This window comes from Podarcis bocagei (assembly GCF_964188305.1).
Source record: "Podarcis bocagei genome assembly, chromosome: 3".
NCBI classification, from domain to species: domain Eukaryota; kingdom Metazoa; phylum Chordata; class Lepidosauria; order Squamata; family Lacertidae; genus Podarcis; species Podarcis bocagei.
The window spans coordinates 78,669,286-78,683,772 of record NC_138127.1 but is presented as its reverse complement, the minus strand read 5'-3'; the positions used below and the strand labels follow the sequence as shown (position 1 = coordinate 78,683,772).

Genomic DNA, 14,487 nt, shown 5'->3' with positions numbered 1-14,487 from the left:
CACAGTCAATTTGAAATGAATTTTATGGCTGAGTAGAGTTTTCAACCTAGGTCTCCCTGCTTGTAGTCATTCCTCAGGTGGCAATAGGATCACCTTTTTGTTTTTGCAGGCAGTTCCTGAATGCTGTTTATTGTGAGTGATCGGTATCCTCTGCTGTTTCCGTGATTTTGTTGCTGATTATGTAAATGTTTAATAGTGGTTTTTATCTTTTTGTTGCCTTGAGCATGTCCATGGAAAAAGCTATGGACAAATAAATAAAATAACCTATTTGTTATATTTAGGAGACCCTGGTAGTGGAAAGACTACCATGATTGAGAGCATGCTTCAAAAACTTCAGAGACAAGGTGGATTAAGTATAAGAATGGGAACTCTTTTAGGAGATGTCTTTTATTACAGAGAAACAACAAGAACCAGGTAACATCTAAAGTTTAAAATGGCTATCAGGTGTCCTTGTTCGGACAGGACAAGCCTCTTTTGAACTGTCAATATCCTTACTTGCCCTCTAAAATACTGATATTCTGAACGCAATGTGCTGCATACATTTTGTGTATATTTTAAAGTTCTATTAAGCTGCTGGAGCCCCAAGAGCAGGCTGGCTGGCTTTGTTACTGGTAGTGGCAGCAGCAACTCAGCATTTTGTCAGGGCCGGGGGAGGAGGAAGAATGCAAGAGGTGGAGTGGGCCACCAGCTTTCAGCACATGTGGGCACAGCTATTTTCTTTTTCTTTAGATTGTATTCTGGAGGGATAGATAGGTGGTAGGCACATAAACACCTGCTCCACACATGACCTTTCATGTGAGAAACTTGCTAAAACTTTTATTTTTCCCATAACCACTTATTTCTCAAATACACAGGGCAAGAAATCAGGATTTTAAAGGTGCCACAGAGAACCTCAGTAAAGGAGGGAGGGAGTTTAATGCTGGGGTTGTCTCTCTCCTGCACTCTGATAGCATACATTTTTAATCTGGCGAGAAGAAAAGGGCGCAAACAAGAGAAAATGTTTGTTCAGTCATGCTAACTTGGTAATACCTTTAGGATCAGATTGGATAGCGCAAGATGAAAAAAGTGGGGTGGGATTTTTTGTGTAGTAGGGGAATGAGCTGTGTTCTGGTTATGCCATTTGCTCTGGAAACGTCCCCTCCCTTTCTAATTGTAAGGTTGTGGCGCCAGCCAGACTGATACAGTTGTGCCATCTGTGGTGAGAGAATTATATTCCCCACAACATGAAGACACTTTCTTTTACAGTGGTACCTCGGGTTACATACGCTTCAGGTTACAGACTCCTCTAACCCAGAAATAGTACCTCGGGTTAAGAACTTTGCTTCAGGATGAGAACAGAAACTGTGCTCCGGTGGTACGGCGGCAGCAGGAGGCCCCATTAGCTAAAGTGGTGCTTCAGGTTAAGAACAGTTTCAGGTTAAGAACAGACCTCCGGAACGAATTAAGTACTTAACTCGAGGTACCACTGTATTAGCACCTTACTTTAGGACTTCACTTACCTTTTCTTCACTCTGCAGCTCCTGTGCCTCTCCCCACCACCATAGAAGTCTGCTCTGGAGCAGATTTGAGAGCAAAGGAGCTATAGGGAGGAAAAGAGGAAGGCAAAGTTCCATCTTCTCAATTTGTGTGGCATATCTTTCCCATTAGAAATAACCGGTTAAGTTTTGTTTTGTAGTACTGTGCCAGTACTGATTAGAATTTACACCTTGCATTTTTTCATTTGTGTGGGTGTGTGTTCTTTTACCTAGCTTGATGAGATCTGGACTTCGTTCTTCTGGGAGAACACCACACGCTTCAGCTAGAGAGATATGTATGATGACATTGATTGTTATATAAATTAAGAAAAATATTCAGGTTCAGATTTTTTGTTGGTTTTAAAGATATCATGCTGCACCTTCAATAACATTTGGAGCAAATGGCACAATTTAATAAGGCAATGAAATTGCTTGTGGTGCAGAAGTAAAATAGGTTGTATTGATGACATTCCCTTAGTGATTGGTTGCCATACTGCTCCTAAAATAGGAACAGATTTAAGGCTCGTTCACACTTCTACCTGTTCTATCCTTTCTAGGCACAGGTCTGAGCAGTTTTGCCTTTTCCCTGCCACTTTCCCCCAGAAAAATCACACTTTAGCAATAATTGGAACAAATGACAATGCTGAAACCCCAATTGCCATTTGTTTCGATTCAGCCTTAAAGACTGGGCTCCCAGGGGAAAGTGGTGGAGCAAACAGAGATCTGGATAAGCTCTAGAAAGACCAAGGGACCTCCAAGCAGATAACGCTTGCAAGAGTGTTTCAATCCCCTGCTAGCTTAGTTTATGTAATACAGCAAGGAAAGCTGCTTGGTTTCTGCTCAGACCAGGTAATGGAATTGATGGAGAGTTGGAGAGAACTGAAGGCATTTGTTGTTTATCTGCAAGATACTTTTATTGAGTACATTTTAGTTCCTGGGGCGTCATATCCAATGGAATGAGTGTTCACCTTGTCGTGAGACGCTAGACAGCAGCAAAGACTTGTGGAAAGTAGGCTGGACTCCCTCAGTTTTTCCTCCTGTCTAGACACAGACAGTACGTTCCTCCCAACTCTCCTGACTCAACTAGGTTTTTTACTAGTTTCTGAACCTCCGATTTCCCTTATTGTCATTTTAGTTTTACAGTTGTTTGTTTGTCTGTGCATTGTAGTTTTTTCACAAAAAAACCCTTTCTGTTGCTCTTTGTTTTGTCCTTCCACTTATTTGCTCCCCCGGCCCTTCCAAAAAAGCATCTTACTTCCATAATTTTACCTCAGTCCCAGACTCAGTCCCAGCAGGCCTCAGCTCCTAAAAGTGCTTCCTTCCAATCAGTCGAATGGTAAGATTATACCGTTACCTGCTAGTGAGGCCCAGGTTGACACTTTATCAGAATCTGAGCCAGAATTTATAGGTTTTACTGAGGAACAGGGACAAGACCATCATGATCCTTCTCCAGCCACTCAAGGTGCTATACCCGCCATTTCTCAAACCTTTCCAGCCTCATTGATTGAGCAGTTGAAGTAAGCCCTTATTGTTTCATTGTCCTCTGAACTGCATTTAAACTTACCTCCAAAGAAGCAGCCTAGGTCAAAGGAAGCAACTCATTCTGCCACTCAGGGGAGACAGCTGGATCTTAGGGACTCTTCCTCTAGCCCCTTTAACTCTATGGGAGAAGAGGCTAAGATTTCCTTTTCCTTCCTCTCCATCCTCTTTGCTAGAAGCAGAAGTTGATGATAACTGGAGTGATGGTTCTGTTCAAGACGAATCATTTGCACCAGCTTGTATCACACAGAGAAGCTTCCAGAACCTTCTTGAATCAATTAGCATAGAAAATATTTCTACACTTTAAACCAATACTTTCTGTACCAAAAAATGCAAAACTGACACTCCCATCCCATTGAGAGCCCAGCATTATTTGGGTCAGAGCCCTAAGAATAATCTTAGCTCTAATTTCTTTTAATTTCTCATCCAATAATTGCTGTAAGATGCCAACAGTCAATGGAATGTTTTTTGCCATATCGAATGTTCTTAGTCTTATTAGCAATTCAATCTGTACCTTAAAATATTCAATCCCCCATCTCCACTTTAAGATCTTCACAGCATAATCTCTTATCAAAGCACATTCCTTTCCCACGAAGTCAGTATGAAGTAGTAAAATTACTTTCAGTTCCAGTGCAACATTTCCATTAGGAAAACAGAGAATTAAAAATAAAGCATTCAGAGAATGGCCCTTAACCATTTTAAACTTTCTTGGTTCAAAGAATTAGAGTGTATTTTTAGTTCAGCCTTTTATGATCGGCTCTCCAGGACTCAGAAAGTAGCTCACTCACCAGAAGTAAATTTTCACAGGCAGACAGAGAAACCTTCAAATTTGTGAATTACAGTGGTACCTCGGGTTACAGACACTTCAGGTTACAGACTCTGCTAACCCAGAAATAGTACCTCGGGTTAATAACTTTGCTTCAGGATAAGAACAGAAATCACGTGGTGGCAGCAGGAGGCCCCATTAGCTAAAGTGGTGTCTAGGTTAAGAACAGTTTCAGGTTAAGAACGGACCTCCAGAACGAATTAAGTTATTAACCCGAGGTACCACTGTATATCTGTCTCAGGTATAGTTGAAGATATTTAGAGAAAGGGAGGTTCTGTCCATTAGAACTCTTACGTGGCTTTTGGACACAATATTGGTTTCTCTGTTCTTAGTCACTCACCTTTGCCAGTGTTCTGAGGTGCTGATAGCTTCTTAGTCTCCCAACGTAGGCAACAGCTTTTGCAGAGCATCAGAGGTTAAATATCCTGTTCACTATTATCATATCCAAGTTCACTCAATTCAGTAGCCAAGATTTATGGCCTGGCTATCATCAATCACCACATAATCATCTGTGTTGGCAAGCTGCTGATGGAAGATGATCAGTCCACCATTTTCCTCCATCAGAAGTCCAGAGAAGTAAAACTTTCAGTTTACATATTGATTTGGAAAGTGCAGATTCGGCAGGTTCAAATTAAAATATGAGCTGAACAAATCCTTACCACATCCCTAGCTGTAAAGATCTTTAAAGAGCAAAGGTTGCATTTATATTTTGACTAAAAATTAATTGGAGGAAGGTTTGCAGGGGCAGATATTATGGTAGGAGGACTTACCATTCAACAAGGTAGTTTGAGATTTTCTCTTATTCTTAAAATAAAGCTAAGATATTGTGCAGAAATATGTATTAAAACATTCTGTATATATTGTGCTCACTTTCAGCTCCAATGTAAAATATTCGGATTAATTATTGCTAGTACCTCTTCAGTCAGATGAATTGATGTTTAGTAGTAGGAAAATTATTTTATTGTTGAAGTCATCCAATCTTGTTGCTTTATAGATAAAAATGGTAAAACCCTCAATTAAGAATTAAGTTGAAAATATCCTTATAGTCAGAAAATTAACAAGTAATGTATTTGACCTGTTAATGCTTTTCACTGGCAAATAGAATAAAAATAGCATACTGTGATAGGTTAGAAAGGTGCTGTTTATTAATCCTGTAGGGTTCTAACTGTTAATTTTGTATTAGTGTCAACCCTGAGCTCGCCAAGAGAAGAGCCTGATCTGGAAGAAACATGTACAAGTGGTACTATTATTTCTACGCTGCAGTTGAGTGCTCATACCAGTGCTGCCCAAACAAAGGCTTTGATTCTTCAGAAATTAATACTAAAAAGTAAAGATATCCTGGGTGCTCCACAATTTAAACAGGTAAGAAGTAGGTGAAGATCTTTTGGGGAAGTTTATTAAAAATATACTATGAATAATTCATTATATTATATGTTATATGACAACTAGGTCTGGATGATATATTGATATATTGTCCAAAACCAGTTTGAAGTCCGTATTGTGATAACGGTTTCATCATTTTTAACCTGGCAATATATTGTGAATCATGGTGTGTGTGTGTATGCTATGCAAAAATAATGATGCGAGAAATACCATACAGCCAAGCCAGTGCCTCTACGTATATCACAATGTTTAGCTGGTGATATATTGTGACGTTGAAGACCAAGTATCACTCGGGCCTAATGACAAGTAGAAATTGACAACAAAAAAATCTGTACATCCGCTCTCCCTAACAGGCATAGAACAGGCATATTGTACCACTCTTTGAAGTGTGAGAGCCTTTAGTTTGAGGTTACGTGTATTTTCCTCCGTTTTTCTTTCTCACGTTGTTTCCTCCTCTTCTTGTTCTAGCATGTACATATTTGGGATTGTCTGGGTGGTTGTTTAATTTCTCAAATTCCCCAAACCATCCTCTTACTATATAATGCTAAAGACTTGGTTTTCAGGCTAGCTCCCAGCACCAAAGCTGAGTACTTGCCTTGCACAAGGGCAGAGAACTGGCACAGTAAAAGAGAAAGGGGTTCTTTGTCCTCCCTCTTTCTTGACTTTGAATCGGTTTATGGTTTACTGCAGTGGTTCCCAATTAGCTAATTACTGAGGACCCTCAATGTTTTTCAAAAGCTAAGCCACAGACTTTTTTGGGGGGGGATAACTCTATGGTAGTTACTTCTGCAAAGCAATTTTTTTGAACAAAATGGGTAGCCCCTAATAAACAGATAATTTCAGGTATACTAAAAAAAACAGACCATAAAATATGTGATATTACCATGCAAAAATGACCAAAAAACAAAAAACGGTGGGGAGGCAAGGGAAGGGGCCCTAATTGGGAACCACTGGTTTACTGCAAATTCAGGATGGAGTCAACGAGGCTCTGCCGATCGATGAACAACTACCTTGTGTCTAATACCGCCTTCTAAGAGCCATCCTTTTTTGATATCACAAAGAATATGGCATACTGGAGAAGGAGTGCTCTGGAGAAATTGGCTCAATTGCTGCTATCTGTAGTAAATGCCAAATCTCCTCCCACACTACTGCTTGTTTCACTGGAGAGTTGGATATTGTCAAAAGGATAAGCTAATTCCCGGAAGACTTCAGTTCCATCTGTAATTTATGTTGAATCGAATTCAGTAAACTTGATTCTGAGGGTGAAATTCTTTTGAAATAAATTTCTTTGTAGTCACACCTCAACTTCTCTTCTGATGCACATAACAAAAAGAAAGAAAGCTTTACTTCTGTTTATCACTCTGATACAGCAATATGCTTCTGTACCCATAGGCTGGATGAGAATTCTGTGTGTAAAAATGTCCATATACGCAATTCCCAAGGATGACTCTCTCCATTTACTCACAGTAACATCCCCAACTTATATTGACATCTATTAGGTGAACTGCACAGTTAAAATACCACGCTAACAGTGCTCACCCCATTATGGATGTGCCACTAGTAAGATTACATAAACATGCAGTCCACTCTGTCTCATGGGCAAAGGTTACAAATACTATTGGAAGTAGCAAAGGAGCAAGCACACACTCCAGGCAACATATTAAGCAGGCAAGGCTTTGTCAATCACTTACGGTATTTGGCAAGCTGTGGAGTGCACATTCAATAACTTTTGTTAATCTCTTGTGATAATGTGTCTCATCTATAATAATAATTTTATTCTAAGGTTTTACTGTTTATTGATGATCTGAATGCACCTATAGCAGAGGAGTATGGGTCCCAGCCACCACTTGAGCTAATTAGACAGTTTCTTGATCTAGGAGGATTTTATGACACGGAGCAGCTTACATGGAAGGTACTGTGTAAATATGAAATTCTTTATGGAATTTTCATTATTTCTATTTCTTGTTAAAAGTTATTAAATTTAGTAAATGTACAGAATGATTTATATAATACACAGTAAAAATAATCTAATATCCTATAGTATCCCATAATAATTTTATGTGTGTAATTGAATTATAGTTAACTTATAATTAAATATTACAACCATTTCAAATAATGTAACATCATTTCAGCAGTAAGAAAGCATCAAATACTTCAATTTTTAAACCTTTGTTTCATAAATGTTGTAAAAAGGGATGATGATTTTTACTCCTCAAACAGTGCATACAGATAATTCCAATTCTCTGTTTTTGGAATAAATTAAGAACAAAAGAACACTAATGGATCAGGCCAAAAGCTCATCTAGTATATTATCCTGTTCTCACAGTGGCTAACCAGATACCTATGGGAAGCCTACAAACAAACTTGAGTATCACTGCATTCTTCATACTCCTGTTCCCCAGAAACAGATTTGCAAAGGCATAGTGACTGAAATACTGACTAGGTGTCATCAATAGCTTTATCCTCCATAATAGTGTTTAACCCCCTTTTAAAGTCATGCATGTTGCTGACCTCACTACAGTTTGTTGTAGTAGAGAATTTCACAGTTTAACTATGTATTCTGTGAAGAAGTATCATCTGAAATACACCTTAACACGTTCAGGGAATATGCCCTTCCAGAGCAGCAAAAGGAGATTTTGCTCTTGTGGTAGGAAAACTTTTTTCCACAGGAAACAGGATGTTGTTGATCTGGTACAGCTTGCCTAAAAAAAATTTGTTTTTAAACCAGAATAGACATGGGCACAGTGAGAGTAGCTTAAATGTTAGCTAGGTGGTAGAGTACCCCCATAAGGTACTCAGGAGGGAGCAACAAATATGAGCTGGGATCTTTTTCAGAAAAGGAGTAGTATTTAGAAACTAAAATAAAATGCAACTTGACTTATTGAAGACTGTTCCACAGAAAGGAGTAATTGTAGGGGGAATGAGGAGTGAGATGCCGGCAAGCCACAAGAGATTGCGTTGGCCTTGTTTAAAATATTTTTATTCAGTCTTTTACTTTCTTGCCTTCCCCTCACAGAATGTCCAGGATGTTGCTATGGTTGCCACTTGTACACCGCCAAGTGAAGGAAGTAATGAGATTAGTGCTCGTCTTCTGTCATGTTTCTGCACATTAGTTTTGCCTGTAACTTCTTTACAATCCTTACAACGTATTTTCCAGGTAATATGGTAATGCAGGAATCATTTAACAACTCTTAAAAAAATCAACCAAAACTGTCAAAAATATATATGAAATATAAATGTTTTCCTCTACAATCTACCTCATAAATAGGGATGTTGTAAAGTGCCGTAATCCATTCAAATATTCATCCTTTCATCTGGTATTTTCTGTTCCACTACAATTTATTTTGCAGCAGTCCTCCATTTTGTCATCTGCTGATGACAAAACTTTCTGACAGTAAGAGCTGTTCAACAGTGGAACAGTCTCCTTCGGGAGGTTATGGATTCTCCTTCCTTGGAGGTGTTTAAGCAGAGGTTGGATGGCCATCTATCATGTATGACCTAGTTGATATTTATGCATTGCAGGGGGTTGGACTAGAAGACCCTTGGGGTCCCTTCCAACTCTACAATTCTGTGATTCCATGTTGCAGAAATATACATATTTCCCCTCAATATCATAGCACACAATAGTCACGCATGCTGTATCTCAGTCATAAACAAATATGTACTTCATAATTTAACATGTTTATTATTTATTTCAAGTGAGCATTTTGTGGGAAATGTTTAAAAGTTACATATTTTGTTTCTTGTAGGTGCGACTAGGAGCATACTTACATATCAAGAGATTCATGGCTGAAGTTCAGAAATGCAAGGATAATTTAACATGCGCCTCTATTGCTGTGTACTATAGAATGCTTCATAAAGTGCGTCCAACTCCAGTTAAATGCCATTATACGTTTAATCTACGGGATCTTTTTAAGGTGTGTTAAGATGACAGATTGTTTAGAGTTACCATAAACATACTTTACAATTTGTTGGCCTGGACTTTTGCAAATGTAGCTCAGGGATCGTCTATAAAGTATCCTACACATCCAGGGATGTGTGAGGAAAAGTTGTAACAAAAAGAGGGATGTAATATTGGTTAGAATTAGGCAAAATGTGACAACAGGATGGGAAATGTAGAAAAAGTGTGATACATTTTATTGTAATTCAACCAGTAAGTAGGTCTGGTGGGATCGGGGGACCATGTACTGTATATATGTATATTGTTTTGCTGTTTATTTTTGCAGCTACAAAAATAAAAAGTATAGATAAAACAATGAAGTAGCATAAGGTAAGGTAAAGGTACCCCTGCCCGTATGGGCCAGTCTTGCCAGACTCTAGGGTTGTGCGCTCATCTCACTCTATAGGCCGGGAGCCAGCACTGTCCGCAGACACTTCCGGGTCACGTGGCCAGCGTGACAAGCTGCATCTGGCAATCCAGCGCAGCACACGGAATGCCGTTTACCTTCCCGCTGGTAAGCGGTCCCTATTTATCTACTTGCACCCGAAGGTGCTTTCGAACTGCTAGGTTGGCAGGCGCTGGGACCGAACGACGGGAGCGCACCCCGCCGCGTGGATTCGAACTGCCGACCTTTCGATCGGCAAGTCCTAGGCATTGAGGCTTTAGCCCACAGCGCCACCCGCGTCCCGAGATGAAGTAGCATAGAATAGTATAAAACTGAAATCAATACAAATGGACAGGAACTTACAAGAAATTAAAAAAATTATTGTGAATCAAGCTGTGGTCCCCCCCCAAAAAATAAGTTTCTTTTAAAATTGTTAACAGGTACTTGAAGGATTGCTCCAAGCTCACAAGTCTGTCATTGTCTCCAAAGAATCAATAGTGTTGCTATTTGTACATGAATGCACCCGAGTTTTCCATGATCGTCTGATTGATTCTCCGGAACGGGAAGCTTTCTTTCAAATTCTATCAAATGAGGTCAATAACTATTTCAAGGTAAGTGTGTATCTCTGTGTGTGTCACATTGCTTATTGGGTGCTTTACAACAAATACTTTTATAGATTTTAAAATTTTTGTTTGCTTATTTATTATGTATTAAAATGTATATCTAACCTTTATCTAAATAAAAAAAATCCTTCCTGTAGCACCTTAAAGACCAACTAAGTTAGTTCTTGGTATAAGCTTTCGTGTGCATGCACACGAAAGCTTATACCAAGAACTAACTTAGTTGGTCTTTAAGGTGCTACAGGAAGGAATTTTTTTATTTTGACTATGGCAGACCAACACGGCTACCTATCTGTAACTGTAACCTTTATCTGATAGAGCAGTGTTTCCCAACCGGTGTTCCCCGGCACACGAGTGTGCCGTGAGACACCGGCTGGTGTGCCGCGAGATGCCTGGAGGGAGGCGGGCGAGTCGGGCGGCGAGAGGCGGGGCGGGGGCGGCGAGGAGAGGCCGCGCCTCCTGCTGCTGCCTGGCGCTCCTCCTCGCAGCCGGCAGCGCTGCCTGGGCGCCTCCGCGCGACTCTGTCTCGCTGGGTTTGGTCTCCCAGCAGAGACGGGTCACACGCGCCCCTCCCTCCCTCCCTCAGCCTGCGCGGAGGCGGATTGAGCGCAGCTGAGAGGAGCTGCTGAGGGAAAAAACGTTCACTTTTGTGCGTCCCTCCCGGCGTGACGCTGCGCGCTGACGTCACGGGGCGGGGCTTTAATGGTGGTGTGCCGCGAGATTTTTTTTTAGTACACAGGTGTGCCGTTGCCCAAAAACGTTTGGGAAACACTGTGATAGAGTAGATGACTTTCCTGTTAGAAATGACATCCTAGTTGGAGACAAGCAGGGTCTTCATAGTTTTTTTACAACCTCTCCAGGGGGAGGAGTTATCTCATTTCCCCAAATCTACCATGCCCACAATTGGAATGGTGGGATCTCTCTTTTTCTCTTCAATTTTTTGTCCCTTCCCTATTGTCCTGATTACAGCTGGGAAGAAGTAGGGGTTGTTTCTGTGAGCCTAGCTGGGCTGTGGGGTTCTGGAGATGATTCCTTAAGTGTGATTGGGTCAGGAACTTGGCACTTCCCACTTCTCTCCCACAATGCAGGAATGCCATTTTAGTCATTTTCTGATAGGTTTCCCCCCCTGGCTCCAACAACTCCTAGGAATCATGTTTCTGCACCACTATGGTCCCAGCGGGATTGCAATCTCCTTGGTCCTTCCCCATCTTTACTTGGTCTGGCTGTGTTTTCCGTACTTGCGCTGCTGGATGCTGGCAGCAAGTTGGAGCAGTGGCTGCACTTTACCTCAGTCGTGCTTGCAGTTTTTCTGCTCATTAGACAGCTGCTGTGCAGTGCAATGGCCTCTCCTCTTCTGGGGGATCTCACCCCTGACACAGGTACAGAGGAAGAGGTATATGGGAATCAGTTGTGTTGGGAAATAACTGGGGAAGACCAAGTTAGTCCTGAAATTGCATGTGTGTGGGGAACTGCAAAAGAACAAATGGCTGACAGCCTGAATTCAGAAGCACAGGGCTTGACTCATTTTCTAGTCAGAAGAGGCCCTAGCAGGGTTTAAAACTAAAAAAGCGTTGTGTTTGCAAAGCGTAGGAAATAGAGGTTGTTATCCCTTTAAATGTCCCACTATTAAGCACTCACTATTGTGCTCCCCTGCCTCTACTCTCAGAGTGAATTGACCACAACCTTAAGCAAGTTTAATGCTTTACTTAAAGTAATCAAAGGTCTCACTCATGCATTGTTCAGTGCTATGGCTGAAACAACACAGGCAATGTATCCTTGGTTACAAAATACAGAAGTTAGTCTCAAACAAGTGGTCTGAGTCTGGAGTCCCAGCCTTAGATGTCATGTTACATGGTTACATGGTTACATGGTTCAAAGAGGAAAGAGTGAGAGAAAAGAACAGGAAACAACCGTTGCTTCCTCTTTCCCTGAAGGTGAGGAGATGTGACCTTGTTGAGCTCTAGAAATTTACAGCTCTGTGGTTCTTAACTCCTTCATTTACTAACTAGTGTAGATAGGCATTGTTAGGTTTGAGTGCAAAATCTCCCACAATCTGTTCCTTCTAAAGGGTCCAGGCATATTGTTGCTTCTGGTTTCTTTTCTGAAAAGGTAGGGGTGAGTATTGATTTTCCACCTGATTTTGCATACTTTAGCCAAGTTATGACATTGTGAACTCTACTAAAATATGTTTTATGGCTATATCACATGTATACACTGACACACAAGGTTATCTTCTCCCAAACACAGTATGTATTCATTGTATTTCCATGGTATGAATCAAGTTGGCAGCATCTATTAGCATCCTCAACGCATATGGAGTTTGATAACATAGTTGGCAGCATCTATTAGCATCCTCAACGCATATGGAGTTTGATAACATAGTTGGCAGCATCTATTAGCATCCTCAACGCATAATCAAGTTGGCAGCATCTATTAGCATCCTCAACGCATATGGAGTTTGATAACATAACATATTATAATATCAAAGATCAATGATTAGGATTACCTGCCTGCAGCTTGCCTTAACTTAAGAAGCACCCCCATTCGTCCCTCTGTGTATATATCTGTGTCTTGCATTGTCAGATATGGCTTGCCTCACTGCTTTTGCAACTAGACTCATTTCTGTACATGAATTTCTAGTTCCTCCTTCCTACTGGCACATATGCAATTGCTTAGTATTGTGTCTGGATTCTGTTGATATACCATTGTCTGAAAAGCTTTATTGGTAAACTCAAACCCTTACCTCACCTTTCATGAACAGAAAGGTCCTAATTTCCATTAGTGAAATACTGGCCTGTATAAAATCTTTGACAGGTGTAATGCCCAGGTTACTAAATGACTGGGCTATCAAAGAAGGGATCATACAGAATCCACAAGCCATGCTGTAAAAAGCACAATTGCTGCCTATTATTGTGTAAACTAATTAGGCTATTTTTATAGATTCCCTGGACAAAAGATCAGTTGATAGAAGAACCGCCCCTATTTGTGGATTTTCTGGATTCAAACCAGCCTGTACACAAGAGAGTCTATAGAAACGTCACCAACAAGACACATCTACTTTGGGTTCTAGAAGAACAGTGCATTAAAATGCAGGGAGTAAGCCCTCAGGTAAATCCGAAGACCTACAAGTGGTTACAATGAGGTGGATCATGGGTGGCCCCATTCTGGCAACAAGGAGCAATTCCATTGCTGCTGCTGCTTGTACATTTATCCATTTCTCTGTTTCAGGTATTATTCCTACTCCTGATGCAGATAAGTAACAAGGAATGGGGCTTGTACTCATATATTCCCAGTCTTCCTCCATGAGTAGACCTCCAATGGATCTGCATGAGTACAGATGTAGCCAGAGAATAGGGGGGTATAAGAAGGCGTTTTTACTTCCACTCTGTATTCATCACATGCAGCACTGTTTCTGCTTTGCTTCAGTTGGCCTTTTGCCAAAAATGACATTTGTCTCCCCGTCTGCCATGATGAAATTATGTAACTTAATGAATTTACATAAGGATAGAAATTATGTACATTTTACTGTATTGTGATTACATTATTCTACACCATTTATTTTGATGCAAATGAAACACAGTGAAAATGGTGGAAAATATAATCATAATCAGACAGAGGGCCTTCTCGGTAGTGGCGCCTGCCCTGTGGAACACCCTCCCATCAGATGTCAAGGAAACAAACAACCATCTGACTTTTAGAAGACATCTGACGGCAACCCTGTATTGGGAAATTTTTAATGTCTAATATTTTACAAATTTTTATGTGTTGTACGCCTCCCAGCGTGGGAAAACCCAGCCAGATGGGCGGAGAATAATAACAACAACAACATTGATAATTGATAATTAATATTATTATGGTAATAATGTATGTGCTGAAAGCAGCACTGGTGAATATTGCTTACTGGATTGATTATTATTGATTTCCGTGGGATGAATAAAAGAAATGGGCAATATCTACTCCCAATTCCATTTTTGTCATAATTCTCCAGTACCCCTACCAGAGAGCAAAGGTACAGATTAGAAATAGGAATAATTCATTTCACAAAGGTAACATTTGCACAGGCATTTTCATGAAATGGCTGTTCACTGCACACTTGATTTATATTTTAAATCCCCATCTGGAAAACTTATGTTTATCTCCACTCCATTTGCATAGACTATTCTGGGACCATTGCATGTGCAAGGCTTGCACATTACCTTGTTTAGATGTGCAGGCAAATTTGCAAGTTATATGTGTAATCATGGAAGTGTACACTTTTTTTTGTTGGGGGTTCTTTTGTT

At 40.4% G+C, this 14,487-nt stretch overlaps 1 protein-coding gene across 11 annotated transcripts in view; it reads left to right on the top strand.

Annotated features, from left to right (window-relative positions):
- Positions 1-14,487, top strand: part of DNAH14 (dynein axonemal heavy chain 14) — a 149,189-nt gene that overhangs the window by 79,138 nt on the left and 55,564 nt on the right. For all 11 annotated transcript variants that reach the window (XR_014005918.1, XR_014005919.1, XM_081186336.1 and 8 more), the window contains 8 exons: positions 282-414; positions 1,749-1,810; positions 5,063-5,241; positions 7,046-7,174; positions 8,279-8,419; positions 9,012-9,179; positions 10,028-10,198; positions 13,148-13,315. Coding sequence is in view for 9 of the 11 variants with exons in the window: in XM_081186336.1 (XP_081042462.1) it covers positions 282-414; positions 1,749-1,810; positions 5,063-5,241; positions 7,046-7,174; positions 8,279-8,419; positions 9,012-9,179; positions 10,028-10,198; positions 13,148-13,315 (1,151 nt within the window). In the remaining 2 variants the exon portion in view is untranslated. The remainder of the gene's footprint in view (positions 1-281; positions 415-1,748; positions 1,811-5,062; positions 5,242-7,045; positions 7,175-8,278; positions 8,420-9,011; positions 9,180-10,027; positions 10,199-13,147; positions 13,316-14,487) is intronic.